General features: G+C 26.6%; 3 protein-coding genes across 4 annotated transcripts; 1 reads left to right on the forward strand and 2 right to left on the reverse strand.

The window, feature by feature from the left end:
• Positions 1–1,558: 1,558 nt before the first annotated feature.
• LOC112693560 lies at positions 1,559–13,925 on the forward strand. Of its 2 annotated transcripts, none has more exons than XM_025568680.1 (2): positions 1,559–1,643; positions 13,078–13,925. In XM_025568680.1, exon 2 carries the CDS (start codon positions 13,372–13,374, stop codon positions 13,873–13,875), a length of 504 nt encoding a protein of 167 aa, XP_025424465.1. In that variant the 5' UTR covers positions 1,559–1,643; positions 13,078–13,371; the 3' UTR covers positions 13,876–13,925. The 2 variants fall into 2 exon arrangements, with proteins under 2 accessions (XP_025424465.1, XP_025424464.1); XM_025568679.1 differs by lacking the exon at positions 1,559–1,643 and adding an exon at positions 1,691–1,958.
• Positions 9,158–11,663, reverse strand: LOC112693559 (zinc finger MYM-type protein 1-like). The gene is made up of 7 exons (XM_025568678.1): positions 11,308–11,663; positions 10,890–11,164; positions 10,442–10,637; positions 10,025–10,346; positions 9,685–9,937; positions 9,467–9,592; positions 9,158–9,230 (listed from the first exon to the last, which is right to left on the reverse strand). The coding sequence occupies exons 2-5, from the start codon at positions 11,080–11,082 to the stop codon at positions 9,752–9,754; spliced, it is 897 nt and encodes a 298-aa protein (XP_025424463.1). The 5' UTR covers positions 11,083–11,164; positions 11,308–11,663; the 3' UTR covers positions 9,158–9,230; positions 9,467–9,592; positions 9,685–9,751.
• LOC112693537 lies at positions 12,385–15,095 on the reverse strand. The gene is made up of 2 exons (XM_025568645.1): positions 14,116–15,095; positions 12,385–12,990 (listed from the first exon to the last, which is right to left on the reverse strand). The coding sequence occupies exons 1-2, from the start codon at positions 14,479–14,481 to the stop codon at positions 12,385–12,387; spliced, it is 972 nt and encodes a 323-aa protein (XP_025424430.1). The 5' UTR covers positions 14,482–15,095.
• Positions 15,096–16,533: the final 1,438 nt, after the last annotated feature.

Below are 16,533 nucleotides of genomic sequence, written 5' to 3' on the forward strand. Positions count from 1 at the left end.
GTTTTTTAATTTTACACACACTTATAATGTACTTCTTTTGTTTTTATTAACTATCATCATATAATAATTGTAATATCTTTTCTGCACATATATATTTTAATTATAAAGGGCTCAGCCCATAAATTCTTAATAAATAAGTAAATAATTAAAATTACAGTTATGTGAAAGGTATTAGTCAACATAATACCATTTTTTTAATACAATGTAGGCAAAAATAAATACAATATTTATATTACATAAAGTAATTATATTTAAAAATAGCATAATATATCCTACATTAGCTGTTTCCAAACTTTTTTGTGTCAATCATATCCAAAACAAAAAAAATGTAATCACTCGTCCCATGAATAGGTATCAAAGACATTTTTTTTTCATACTTGACAACATTTTCAAAAAAAGTTAAGCACTTTCGGTTTAAACATGGACATTTAAAATTACTACATTTTTTGATAGTTTTAATGTAATAAAGTTATTATTGGATATTAAGACTATATTAAAAATATTACAAACATTTAATATCACCTTACTCATTATTAAGACTTAAAAAATTAATATTGCCTTACTTTTATACTTACCTAATGATAATGATAACGTTTCGTTGATTATTTATATCCAATTATATTCAAATCATTGTCTTTTTAGATATAAAAATTATGTAAGTTATATATTATGTATATATATAATAAAAAAAATTGTACTGTAATTGTTTTTGAATTATAATTTATTTGCTGATAAAGATGGTCTTTTTTTTATAATTAGTAAGAAATCAGAAAACATCAAAGTTAAGATTATTTTATGCTGAAAAAGTGATCAACAGTGAGCAGTAGCGTAGCAAACATATTTCAAACCCTAAGCAAAGTATTTAAATAATGCTTTTTAGTTGCTTTTGAAAAATTTTTACATCTCCTTAGGGAGAGGTGCCCTCCAGGTTGAGAACCACTGCTTTAGGTAATCGGCAAGCAATTAGATCCCTAATTAAGTAACACCTTGAAGTTTAAGTTGCTAGATTAAGATAGAATGGTTGATTGTACCAAATAATTTTTAGACATCAATGTAAATTCAAACTCATCAATTCTTTAACTTTAGGAATTTTCATATGAATTAGTGAGAAAATTGTAAAAATAACTAAACTAGCGGTAGACTTTTTGAGCGAAAAGTTATTAGGTATTAGATGACATTAATAATATTGTTAATAAAAGAGGGTAGATCAGATAGTTATTATTAAATTAGTATATGAAGGTATTATTATTATCAAGAAATCTTAACTAATTCGCGAAAAATATACGTCAGTAAATTGAAATGAGAGTTGAAAATATTTTTAAATTATTCAAAAAACTTAGTTATTGAATGTACAGAATGTTAGATTAAAGAAATAGTCACTGCATACTATGACATTGGCTTGATAAACTACCAAGATAATACCTACTTAATTAGACTGAATATACATAGTCCGTAAAGGAGAAATTGAACGAAAAAAATAGAGTAGGTACCAATTTTTTTTTTATTGTTAATTGTTAATTCAAAACTATTACTATTACTATAGTGTACTATTACCACAGAATATAATTTAATCTATTTTATGCTATTAATAAATATATAGAGATTATAATCAACCAGTGACGCCGGCTAAATAATAGCTAAAAGTAAGTTATCAACATATTTCGTTAACATATGAGACATTGCAGACATTACCTTTCTCTTGTCACTTAACTAAATATATACACACATTGTCTTGTACTGTGTATTACATTTTAATTAGTAAATCAATTTTTTTTAAAAAAAATTTTAAGCGTGCACTTATACAGCTATTCTTGTGACTACTTAATTAGTTTAGAGAATATAATGAAATTTGAGATTAGAAGGAATTTCTCAAATTGTATGTAATCATATAATTTACACATTCAATGCATACGTTTATGACTTCTGTCGGAGTGTCGTCATCGTGAAAATTGTTCTATGTACGTATGTTACATATACTTATTTTGAATATTACTATTATATTTAAACTATCTACATCTATTTATTTTAAAAATATTCGGAAGTAACATAGTTGGCCAGTACAATAACGTTCGTTTATAGATTTTGCCTTTATACCGACAATTAATCAATAATTATTTATATTATTTAATATTATAATCATGATGATTGATATATCAACACATTCGAAAATTGATTTGGAAGATTAAAAATTTTAGATGGATACATTAAATTATGATATAGGTATTAAAAGAACTAAAATTCTTAATAAGGTAGATTGTACTTTTGATGTTCTAACTTTCGCAAAAAATGGCATCTAAAATTTGGGAAAATCGAAAATTTCAAGTGGCTATAAATAGCAGAAACTTCATTAAAATTATTCAAAGCTATCAAATATCTTTTACTAAATAAAAAATATTTTTATATCCAATTTCATCAACATTTAATTTTACTTATTAATCATTTTTGCTATTTCCCAGTTTTTTTCATGGCTGCAAAAAAAAATGATGAGAAAAATCTTGTGTCCAATTTTCAAGCCTTAAATATAAAAATAGAAAATTCTATGAATTTTTGACTATGAAATTGCAGCGAATTGTTTAATCAAAATTTAATATTTAAAAAACCGTAAATATTTTTATGGAATTAATCTCAATTTTTTTCTTAATCGGTAATAATAAGCTAGAGGAACATATATATATGAGAAATTTGGCATTATAGTTTTAAGAATGTTTGTCATACCAAAATTATTTTGCCAACATTTTCGAAATATGCTAAAAAATCATGAACAATTAAATTTTATGTAAATAGCTCAAAAAATATATATATATTTGAAAAATCATACTATCTATACTATTTATAGGAAATGGTGATGCAATTAGTAAAAATTGCATGTCTATACGATTATTATTTTTTAAGTTACAATAAAGGTACAATGAAAGGTACATTTAAAGTACAATGAAAACATAAATTTGAATTTATTCAAGACATTAATGCCGTAAATTTTTCTGTATACTTATAATTTTTCTTTAGTTTTTCGCAATTATTAAAAAAACTGTTGAGAATTTCAATAAAACAACCTCTCTAAAATATCAATTAGAACCTATTTGCTATTTTTTACTTTTTATTTGATGATTATCGGAGCACTTCTTTTGATCGACATTGAGAACACAGACACAAAACAAACACGCATGATGGTAAAATCAACATATTCATCGTTTCACTCAGAATCTAAAATGTAAAACTGGAAATATTGATTAATGAGCAAAACATTTTTCAATCTTGCAAAATAAATAGAATTCAAGTAGTTTTAAAATTTGTTAAACGGCAATTCCCCCTATACCTAAACCAGTTGGATTAGCCCCTCATGGATAAAAATATTATTTATGATTTTTGCTTTTGATATTTTCGATAGCAGATAATATAACAATAAAAAAGAAACATTCCGGTATCAATTTTCAATAAAGTTAGAATTTTAAATTATTTATGAATCATTTAAGATAAAAACGACTATGAATAATTATGAATAAAAATATAATGAATAAAAAAATCTAGAATAACTAGTTGAATAACGAATAATTGTAAAAATTAAAATTATGAATAAAAATAATCTAGAATAATCAAATGAAAAATAAATGAATAAAGAATATGTTTTTATTCAAATAATCAATCGAATAATTTTTTATTCGATTAATGTCCAACTCTGCACTGCCCTCTATACTTTAAGGGATAGATCAATGATCACGAATACTTTTAATGTTGTCAATATCAAAAGAGCAGGATTAGTAAATTTGTTTGAGAATTTGAAAAAAAAAGTTATTCGAAGAATCAGTTCCTAAACCAAATAAACATTTTTCAACGTAAATTGAAAAAAATATTGAAAATTATATGCAATAAATGAGTAAACGAATATATGCAAACACCAATTACGCTGTAATATTGTATTTTTTTTAATATTGCTCTCGTAAAAAATAATATTAGATACCTATGTATGTACTAAACAAGAATGCGAATAACGTTTCGTTTTACTGTTGTAATAGCTCTGTCAGGTATATTGAATTTTAGTACTCAAAACGTTTTTAAACAAAAAAATGCAATTATGCAATGTCAAACATTTCTCGTCGAAATATATATTTGGAATTTAATTCATGAACAAAGAATATATTTTTGTCATATTGTTCTTTAAAATGGATTTGTAGAAAATAATTATTTACTTTATTTGTAAATCTTCGTGTGCCGTCTCCATCTTAAAACTTACATATAGCAAATTTGCATTCAATAGTTCGAATTTTATTTTGTCAGCTTTAATATCATGGTCAAATGACCAATTATTAATTAAAATTTTATTAGTTTAAAAAAAAAGAAAATTATTGTTCATAATTGTTTATGCCATATTACTTATTTGTTCTGTAAAACAAAAGAAATTTGATACAAATTCAATGTCTTAATGGTGTTTTTAAACCAATTACTATTATACTGACATTTAATTTTAAGATGTTTTTAAAAGTTTTTAAAATGAAATGATCTACAAGTGTTAATGAATAGATTTTTTCTAAATTTAAAAGTACAAACTGTTTCACCTGACCTATTTTCTTCAGAATTGTTTTTTGAAACAATATTGGATGTAAACAAGGAATGTTCGAAATACGGAGTTATGACCAATAAATTTTTTCGGGTTACAAGAATTGTATCCGGTAAATTATTTGAATTACACAAAATATATCCTGAAGAATAAAAATGTATAGGTTTAAGTTGTTTACACAAATTGATATTTGTGAATGACATAATGATGAAATAAAAGCATTAAAAATGAAAATCAAGACATTTGTCTAATACAGTAACAGATATATACACACATTTAACAAGTAAATTTTGAAAAAAAAAATGAAATAAAACATCATATTTTCATATTTAAAATTAAAATAAATAAAATGTAAAAATAATTACATACTCAGCAAGAATGTAAATAATAGTGTTTTTATAAGTTCAAATCTAGAAATTTATCCATTTTTATATGCATTTAATTTTTGACTAATACGTAGTAGGATCAAAAAGTTCCCGGAATTTATTTATAGAAAAAAAACTATATTTCTTATCAAATATCTGATTATTGGAATGAAAAGTAGACATTATTAGCTATATATAGGTTTAGTTGTTAAAAGTACATTAGTCTCATGTGAGCCGTAATTGAGTCCATACGAAACTGTGTTTACACATTTTTTCAAAATGTCACAATTTGAACAACGCGCTAACATTAAATTTTGTTTTAAACTTGGAAAAACTGCCGCAGAAACGCTCGAATGCTTGAAAACAGTTAATGGTGATGAAACATTAAAGAAAACAGTCGTTTATGATTGGTTTAAACGGTTCAAAAATGGCCAAGAGTCACTTGAAGACGAAGAGCGGAGTGGCCGGCCGTCAACTTCAAAAAACGATGAAACAATCGAAAAAGTTAAAAACTTGGTGCAATCAGATCGTCGTTTACACATTCAAGATATGGTAAATATATTAGGAATATCGTATGGTTCAGTTCAAAACATTTTAATTAAAAGATGATTTAGGAATGCGGCGCGTTGTTCAAATTGCGACATTTTGAAAAAATGCGTAAACAGTTTCGTATGGACTCAATTACGACTCACATGAGACTAATGTACTTTTAACGACTAAACCTATAGATAGCTAATAATGTCTACTTTTAATTCCAATAATCAGATATTTGATAAGAAATATAGATTTTTTTCTATAAATAAATTCCGGGAATTTTTTGATCCTACTACGTATATAATTTTTTGCATGAGTCGTCATTGATATTACTTCTAGTTTTAATATAAATATTACATTGAAAATTCTTTAGGACTTTAATAAGTAAAAAAATATTGGGTTGGTTTGAATAGAACATTGAATTAAATTTGGAGTGAAATGCTTCACAGATGTTTGTTATATATATATATATATATATATATATATATTAAATAGAAATGTTCGTCGGGACACATCAAATACCAATGTTTATAAATTTAATATCTAAGATACTAGTATACATTAATAGTCAAGACTATGGAAAATATGTTCTGGTTCCCATCTCTCGTAAACTATGTGTAAACTAAATGTTCGTATATTAATCCTTATTCTATAAATATTACTAAGTGGTTATCTAAACGTTTTTATGTAATTTTACATAATATCTTTGTTTTGATTAAGCTTGGTTTCGAAAACGTTCTTTCCCAGATACAACTAGTTACCGGAATGACAACACATGTTTTCAATATTTTGGAAAAATTAAATATATATAGTTTCTCATCCACAACAACGTTCTGGCAATCATTAAATAAAATTTTCGATATTTACATTTTATTCTGTTGGTACATGAGCAGTAGGCAGGTCAGTTTGCAGGAATCATCCAAGGGAGGGGTTCAAAATTATACTCATACATGTTATGTTAGGTAAAAAGTTATTAAAGATAAATACATGTTAGAATATCCATGATCAAAAATATCAAGATCGAAAATCAATAAATGTCAATAAATGTCTCAACAGCTTAAATAGCTGAATTGTCAGTGAAAATGCATTTTATCGATGGCTACATTTACAATGAGAGTAGATAAAAAATGCCCGAAAATAAATAAGAAAAAGGCATAAAATCGAGAAAATTGGCATTGTCAAAACAAAAATAGACAACTATAAATTAATTTTCAAGTCAGTTTAATTTTATAGTATGAAGCTAGTTATATTCTTTGTAAAAATGTGTGTTAAAAGATCCTCAATGAGTAGGAGGTTACTCACTCGGGTACAAGGAAAAAACCTCTACGTGGTATACCCGAGGCAACGTTTTAACGGCTAATTTTTCCAAACACAGGCACGCACACTTGTCTAGGCATATATGTCTTATACCTTTTATAGTATATTACTTAAACTAATAAAATATAAAGGATGATGAACAATAAACGTCCTTTATCAGGGCCAAATATGACGATCGCTTCGATAAATATCGAAGGTATATCACATGAAAAAGAAACTCTACTAGTGCAATTATGTAAAGATGCTGAATGTGACGTTCTGTACAAGAAACATACAGAGACCAGAATATGAATACCCTCAAGATAAATGGAATGAAGCTTGTCAACATCATCCACCACAAAAAACATGGAAGCGCCATGTTTATAAAGAACACAATAGCTATCAAACTAATGCAAATATACGGAGCAGGGGACATGGAGTATTAGCAATTGATTTCGAAACCATTTCAATTTCATCAATATATAAACCTCCAGATACAACATTTAATCCAACTACGATATCTAATCAAGACGTATAACAGAAAATCAGAGTAGTAATTACTGATTTCAACAGTCACAGTCCGAATTGGGGTTACGGATATATGAACGATGATGTACAAAAGGTGGAAGAATGGGCTGAAGGTGAAAATCTATCCTTAATTCATGAACCGAAATTACCGGCATCCTTCAACATTGGAAGATGGAAAAGAGGCTATAATCCTGACCTCATTTTCGCAAGTGACACTATAAGTCACTTATGTACAAAAGAAATCGGATAGCCTATACCTAAGTATTAGTTAATACTCAACATAGACCTATCATATGTAAAATAATGGCTGAAATACATCCAAAAAAGGTGTCTTTCAAACGAAGATTTAATTTTCAAAAAGCAAACTGGAAAAATTTCGCAAAGGCTCTAGATTAAAAGATATTTAGTATTAATTCAAAACCAGAAAACTACAGACTCCTTATTAAACATGTGAAAACGTCTGCAAAAAACATATCCCGAGAGGTTGCAAAGAATATTATGTACTGGGCCTAACACTGGAACTGGAAAAACAACTAAGAAAATACGAAAAACTCTACGAGAATAACCCTTTTGGCAGTGCAACTATTTGAGAAGGAGAAACGTTATATAAAGCTATTACAGCTATTATATTGTCAAATGAAATAAATGGAGAGACAGGATTAATGGAGCAGATATGAAACACAGTAGCAGAAAAGCATTGAACATGATTAAACGACTTAATAACGACATTATTCAGACTAAAATGCCATCACAAATAATAGCTGATCAAATTGCTAGTCAATTGATAGAAAATGGGAAGATAGGTAAAACAGACGTGAAACGAGACGAATATGAAATCCAATGGCTTTCTAATTTATATGTGACGAGGGTTTGATTTCTATTTCTTATACGAACGGTAAGGTGAATACAGCAGCGGGTCGTAACATAATTTGTACCGAATACAGATCATAATAATACAGGTCACTAAGCATAGGCGGAAATTCTCCATAATTTTAGAGGGGGCTAATATTTAAAAATACTTTATTGCATATTAAAGCTAAAAAAAAAAAATTATATTACCCTATAAATATCATGCAAAACCTAAGTGTGATTTATTTTAGATAGATATACTACTATACTATGCATATACTGATATACTCATACATATACTTGAATTTTAACAATGAAAACTCTTTATAATAAAACTAAAAAATATTTATTTTAAAATAATGTATCTATTTTTTTTTTTTGCAAATAAATTTAGTATGGCTTCTTTATCAATTTTTTTAGAAATATCTTTCTCAATACTAATTATAGCTAAATTTTTTAATCTATTCTGTACCATGAATGACCTCAGCCATGTTTTAATCCTTCTCATTGCAGAAAAATTACGTTCACACGTTGACGAACTTATAGGAAGAGTAAGTGCAACTTGTATAAGCTTAGACATGTTAGGGTATATATTTTTGGAAAGTACTGAAGTCAAAGCTTCTAAATTAATACTGCTTTTGCCATTTGATAAGTGTAAGTAGTTCTTCACAACATGCATTTCTGATTGAACACTTATACTTTTTACATCCAATAAATCCTAGAAAAAAAAACAATTATATTTAATTAGAAATAGAATAAAAATAATTTACAATATATAAAATTTTGATCCTACATGTCATTTCATTTATTAATTCAATAATATTACATTTTGATAGCAAGTTTTTATAATGAAATTACCTTATAATGATTAATAAATAATTCACTCTTTTTAAAATCTAATTTTATAAAATTGTCTACAGCTTCAGCCATTCGAAGACTTTCAGTTGAAAACCTTTTCTTCAAATTTACAACTATACAATCTAATATTTTAAAATAGCCATTTACACAATTTGTTTCAGTACTATTAAATGATTCTGCGGCAGTAGTAGTTGTTAGAATGAAATCTTCAAAAACATTGGGTTCACGTCTCATTCGCTTAAATGCTAATAATAAACATATTAAATAAGCTTAAAAATAATATTAATTTAAATAAATAAATATTTAAACAAATATTTTTTATTAGGTACACAAACACAATACTGACCTTGAGTTTGAAAAGGTAGGATCAGTTTAACATCATTTTCATCACAAAAAGTTTTTATGTCTAACCACAAGTCATTAAAGCCAATGGTAGATCTAGCATTCTTAAAACTTAGTATTACGCTGTTTATTAGATTACCTGCATTACCCAATGTAGTAGTTTTTTCTTGACACATGTTGCTAAGTATATTTATGGAAGATAATACATGTTGCAAAATGAATAGAAAAATAACAAATGATCCTTTTTGCATTATTGAAAGTATACCTATAAAAAAATATTCAAAACATATTAAATTAACCCGGTGCTTATAATTAGACAATAGTATTAATATTTAATTAAAAATGATATGAGTATACCTATAGCTTTATTTACATTTCGGTCCAGTTGGTTATCTATTTCTTCTTGCAAAACTGCAATAATTGCTTAATAATTGTATACAACTGACTCACAGTTTTTCCATCTACAATTCCACCTTGTATCACTCAAAGAATTTATTTTTGATATTTTAACTCCTAATCTTCTTTGCATAGTAACTAGAGTTTTATTTTTAGTAGGATGAGAAAAGTGCTTATACAATGATTCTATTGTATTAAAAACAATTCTAGATTCCTAAAAAATAAAAATGATTTAGAAAAAATAAAAACATTTTAACAAAAATTTTCCCAAAAAGTAAAATATTGTATTGTATTTTATTACCTTTACAATTTTGCACATATAAATAACTACAATGTTCATCCGATGAGCCATGCAATGGGTGTAAATGGCATAAGGAAATTTGTTTTTTACTTTAGATTTAACATCATTAAATTTGCCAGACATGACACTGGCACCATCATATGATTGTGCCACAATGTGATATTTATCCAATTGGTTCTCAGTAAGGAATTCAAATATTTTAGCACATAATGAATCTGCATTTTGATTTTCTGAAACGTCTACAAAACCCAGAAAACGTTCAACAACATTTAGACCAACAGTGTATCTAACACATACAGATATTTGTTCTTCTTTAAAACATCTAAAATTAAGTATAAATAGTGAATAGTTGGCATTTATTACTATTGAATCATTTATTCTTAAATATTTAAATGTTAGGTAGTAGGTAGTAGGTACCTTGCTTCATCAATCATAATTCCAAATACTTTATTGCATTTTATTTCATTGGTTATTTTGGACCGAATGCTCTCTGCAGATAAGTTTACCAATTCATCTTGAATTAAATGACTGGTGAAATTAGTCAAGTTGCTATACTTTTCTTCAAATTCAGGGCAATTTTTTGCCAGTAAATCACATGTTTCTTTAAAATTTCCTATTTAATAAAATATGAATACATATATGTATTACAAATTGTGAACACAATATGGCCTACCATACAAATATGTTCATTGGGGTCTATTATTTAATAAATTAAATATTAAAAATTAATTAATTAATATTAAATATTTAATAATTTGTTTATAGAATAAACAAAAAAAGTCATTACTTGACTTTTTATAGAGATTATATGATAAGTAAATAATTAAATGTTATTGCACAGTAGTTAATAAATAATACTACTCACTTTTATTTGAAGATAGTTTAGATTCATCATGTCCTCTGAAAGCCAGTCCTTGTTTGCTCAAAAATAAGGTTATTTCAATAAGAGTTTTTATATATTTTCTCTTCTTTTCAATAATCAATTTATGACTTGAAGATAGTTGTTCATGAATGCTACCTGAGGACTTAGTTTTAACATGTTGTTCCCATTTAGTCATGCAAGTCAAATGGTGTTTACAAGTTGAATGTGCTTCAAGTTTACTTTGCTTATTGCCTTTTTTTCCCTCTTGATCTAGTTAACTAAATAGTCAATCGAGTATATAATACAATATTTTGAACATGTCAGATTATAATACAAAAAGTATAGGTACCAACTACCATTGATTATAAATATAGCATTTATAATCAATGCTACTACCTATCATTAAGTTTGTTAAACATACTTTTTTCCAATTTTTAAACCCAGTTAATGTAAACACATCATCTTGTACACTTTTTCCGGTAGAATAATGCCGACAGCAAAAAAAAGATATAGCATCATTCACAATACTATATTCAATCCATTCATATTTTGAATAGTATTTATCGTTAAAACTTCGGTTTCGTGAACCAAAATTAGTTTTTGGATAAGTCTATAGCACAGTTATATAATAAAAAATGTTGTATTAATGCTGGGTTTACACGTGCATGTTTTTTGTGGCGCCATCATGTACGCCAGTAAACATGTATCGCCAGTAACTGTTTACACAGTATTTCACCAAACTCTCGCCATTTCATTTTATTCATTGTAAATTTGTACAACTATTGTAGTTCCGTGTTTCGATTATTATTAAAAATTTTATATTAATTATACTTACAATTATATTTTAAATTAATTAAAATGTCGGCTGAAAAAAAATTACATTTTCGTCATGCTTGTAAAATAGTATTAAAATGTTTGATTGAAGATATGAAATCAGATTTAGAAAAAAAGAGTAAAAAAAAGAAAAGATCTGTCTGGGTAAGGAAGTGGATTGCTAGAAGACAAAATTTTGGAGCATCCGATATGCTTTTAAAAGAACTTGCAATAGAAGATCCAGATTCTTTTAAAAACCATTTAAGAATGTCATCAGACCTTTTTGAAACCCTACTGCAGTATATTACACCATCAATAGAAAAACAAAATACAATAATGAGAGACGCATTACCAGCAAGATTAAAACTCCAAATCACATTAAGGTATTTAGCATCTGGAGACTCATTTGGTTCTTTGCAATACTTATACAGAGTACCGAAATGTACGATATCAAAATTTTTTCCTGAAGTGTGTGATTCTATATACAGTGTGCTTGAAAATTACATAAAATTAAGTACCTAGTTACATAATCTTTAACACAATTTATTTTATTTTTCACTAAAATACAAAATGTATAAAAAATTTTAAAATTAACACAATACCTACCTTCATTTTATAGATATAAACTTTTAAAAATTATATGATAATATTTAATATTATTTTATTACAAGAAAATAAAATAACTTTACTCATTTAACAAATACATATCTTCCTGTAAAATGTTTGTAACTGCACTCGCTAAAATATCCGATTGAGTATTTTGAGAATTTTCATTACTTGAGTATTCAAAAGTATTGATTGGTGAAGCCGTAGCAGATGGACTAGAATAACTATTGTAATTTGATGTTGATGGTGAAAACATTATATTTTCATTAATAGCAGAAGTTTGATGATTTTGATTAACTGTGCTTTTTAAACGTTGTTGAGCCAAGTATGATTGAATATGTACCATCGATTCTACAGCCAATGTTTCTGGTATTTTTTTCAACATACATGCTATAGTTTTTCCGAAAAAGTCAAATTCATTTTCCTCCGGTTTTTCGTCCAACTTGCTCGATATTTCTCGAAGATGTTGTATAGCACGTTCTGTGCTGTTTATATAAGATTTATTAAAAGTTTTTGATTTTTTTGGTGCAATGTTTAATTTTGAAGCTAATCTCTTGGTATTTTGAGTATGACTTGGAGAAGGAAAATTGATCGTTTTATCCATATTATTAGACTCATTTCCGAACTCCGTGTCGTCTGTATCCTCATAGTCTTTCGTAGTTTCATTCAAAACATTTTTTTGACCCTGAATTAAGAAAATTAAAAATTAATATTATTTTACTATACAATAATAATTAATTGATTAATTATTTTTTATTACATTTTTTTGTAGGTCCCGAATACTCAAGAAGAATGGGATAGTATAAAAAAAGGATTTTCAATTAGATGGAATTTTCCGGGTTGTGTTGGAGCCCTGGATGGCAAACATGTAGTCTTAAAAGCACCGTTTCACTCTGGATCGAACTTTTACAATTATAAAGGCTCATTCAGTATTATTTTTTTTGCACTTGTTGATGATCAATATTGTTTTAAATATATAGATGTTGGAGCTAATGGAAGGTCATCTGATGGGGGTGTTTTTGCAAAATCTAGTTTGAAGAATGCCGTGGAAAATAATTTATTAAATATGCCACCTAATACAGTTTTTATAGCAGATGACGCATTTCCACTTAAGGAGTATCTATTGAAGCCCTATTCTCATCACGGCCCATTGACAATTAAAGAAAGAGTGTTCAATTACAGACTATCACGTGCTAGACGCATCGTTGAAAATGCATTTGGTATTCTTGTTTCTAGATTTAGAATATTTGAAAAACCAATTGCATTGCCTCCTGAAAAGGCAGACAGTATTGTGAAGACAACGTGTGTTTTACACAACTGGTTAAGAATGAATTCTTCCTCATATCTTTACCGAGGTTGTGTTGACGAAGAAGATCATGAAAATGGAGTAATAATTAAAGGAACATGGAGAAAAGAAATTCGTGGACTGGGATTACCAGATTTGACTAATGCTAGTGAAAGTAACAATTATACAAAAAATGCTTCAAACATTAGAAATAATTTGGCTGATTGGTTTATGGGAGACGGAGCCGTTCCCTGGCAAATTAATATGCTTAATCTAAAGAAATAATATTAAATTAATTTTTCGTATTATCAATTTAAAGATAAATTTTAAATTAATAATTCATCATAATTTTAATAATTTTATCAATTTTTTTTTTTTAGTAATCAAATAAATCATTTTGAAGTAATATTAAAATGTTTAAAACTATAATAAAATATAATTATAATGAATAAAATCTTTAAATTTGACATTTTATAAAATTAAAATACTGTGTAATATACAGCCTTTATATTTTATTATACTTACATTTATTTCAGTTGATTGTGAATCTCTCGTTTGTACTACTTGGTGCAAAATTCGATGAGCAATAGGAAACCATTTTACATTTGGCTTATATGTATCATCTACTCCTGCTCCAGATTTCTTGCTTTTTTGAATTTTAGCTAATTCTAGAGTATAAGCATTCCTCAAAGATCTTATTTTTGCTTTCACTTCCGCCGATTCAAATCCATCTATGTTCATAGCATTTCCAATTTCCCTATATGCATCTTCCCGCGCAATCCTATCTTTATAGGTTTTTGAAAATACATCCCATAAGCACGGATGATTTTCGTAGAGCTCGAAAAATTTTATAATTAAATCTCCGTTCCATTTTTTTGATATTTTTGACATTTTGTAAGTACGACAAGTCGACAAAGCAAATAATATGTACAAATTATTATAAACTGAAATTAAAATAGTCACTGGCGCGATGAAAAGTTGGAATTATCTGACTTTATTTTTCTATGCGTGCAATATAGGTACTAATAAACTAATATACATTGATTCTTAAATATTTATTATGCTGTGCCTCTGTATGGACTTAGGCATTTGACAATGAAATCAGAAAATATATCACATCCTATTTTTTTTTCTATAATATTCTCTAAATGTTTTATTCGCGTTCCAACAATATTTGAATTGAAAGTTAATATTTATTATTATTTATTGCAGTAACCTGCAGTGATCAATTATTTGAGGGGGCTAATTTTTCTATTTGTACATTTTGAGGGGGCTAAGACTCCTCAAACCTCCCCTAATTTCCGCCTATGTCACTAAGACAAAATGTGCTATAGTTGTTATTATTTGTATATGCATTTAAAATAAATGGAAAATCGTTCATTCCGTTGATGCTCTTTGTTAACAAGACCCTGAATTATTACAGGGGCGTATTTTAGGGGAGGCTAAGGGGGCGATTGCCTCCCCTGAATCCTTATTTAAGGAATCGATTATATGTGAGATACACATTTCAAATTTTTTTAATGTGTATCATTTTATAACGAAATCAAATTACGCGTGACTGTGAATACTGAATTTTTGTCGAGTTCATACTTAGTGAAAAATCAAATAAAACACAAGCGTAACTTTTAAAACACAGATAGATGTTATAAAAGAACTACACAAGAGTTGATTTTAAGTAGATCCAATATTAGATTAAAAAAAAAAAATCACAAATATTAAGGATTCACCAGATTTAAATATTACCAACAGTTTTACTTTTAAATTTTGAGCTTGAATTAAAGAAAAAATGTGAGTCCCCCACCTAGAAGTAAGTCAAAATACGCCCCTAAATTAATACATACAATGTATGAATAATTTTAAATAGAATTAATGCATTTAGGTTCGAGTTCAATATGCAATTATAAATTTTAAAATATTAAAATAGTTATTATTTTCTGTATGGTAAAATAATATAAGACATACATAATAATAATCAGGGGCATACACAAAAACATTTTTTGGAAAATATTTAGGTTGTACATTTTCTTGCTTAAATAATGTATAAACCACTTTTACTCCAAAGTAACATACACCTATTTAATCATTTTCCTGAATTAATTTTAATCAATACATGATTCTATAGTGATTTAAATTATATACACTTTAAAACAAAAATGTAATAAAATTTTGTATAGACAGAGAGTTGAAAACATTGATTTTCTTACACACATTAAACTTTCAATGTGTTGATGTTAAAAGGATTTTGCAAACAACTGTTTTAAATTTTAACAAAGTTATAAAATAAAATAAAAATTAATCAATGTTGATATTCATAAATAAATATATAAATAAATGGTTTATATATGAAAATTAATAAGTAAATAAATATTTAGTTTGGAATAATATTATAGGATAAACTAAGGTATTTTCGCGGCATAGACAATTTCCTGATATTATTTGTTGGACGTATAATGTAACTTCTTATTAAAATGACTGTATTTTTAAGGATCAATTTAACTCTCAATAATTTCAATAAATCCTACATCTTAATGTACGTGTTATAACGCATAGTGTTAGTTATCAAGAATTTAGGAATTATATAACTAAGAAAAACATTTACAGGTATCAAAACACGTAGGCTTGCTTTTATTTTATAGTTGTAACAACTATACATTTAATGTATAAATCTTATATTATAATCAAATATAAGTGCGAAAATCTACAGCTGTCTTTTTTTAGTATTAATTGTATTTAAGCCGTATAATATGAAATAGAGTATTCTATATTTTCAATTTATACATTCTATGTATATATAATATTTTACATATCTAAAGCAATATATTTAATAATGGATTAAATAATATTAGGAAATCAATCTTGGATATTTTATATTAATTTTTATGAAAACCAACGTGATTATAATATTGTCTCTTGTTTAAATATATATAATTTAATTGAAAAAAA

This window comes from Sipha flava, unplaced genomic scaffold, assembly GCF_003268045.1.
Source record: "Sipha flava isolate LNK unplaced genomic scaffold, YSA_version1 88_pilon_pilon, whole genome shotgun sequence".
Lineage (NCBI taxonomy): Eukaryota > Metazoa > Arthropoda > Insecta > Hemiptera > Aphididae > Sipha > Sipha flava.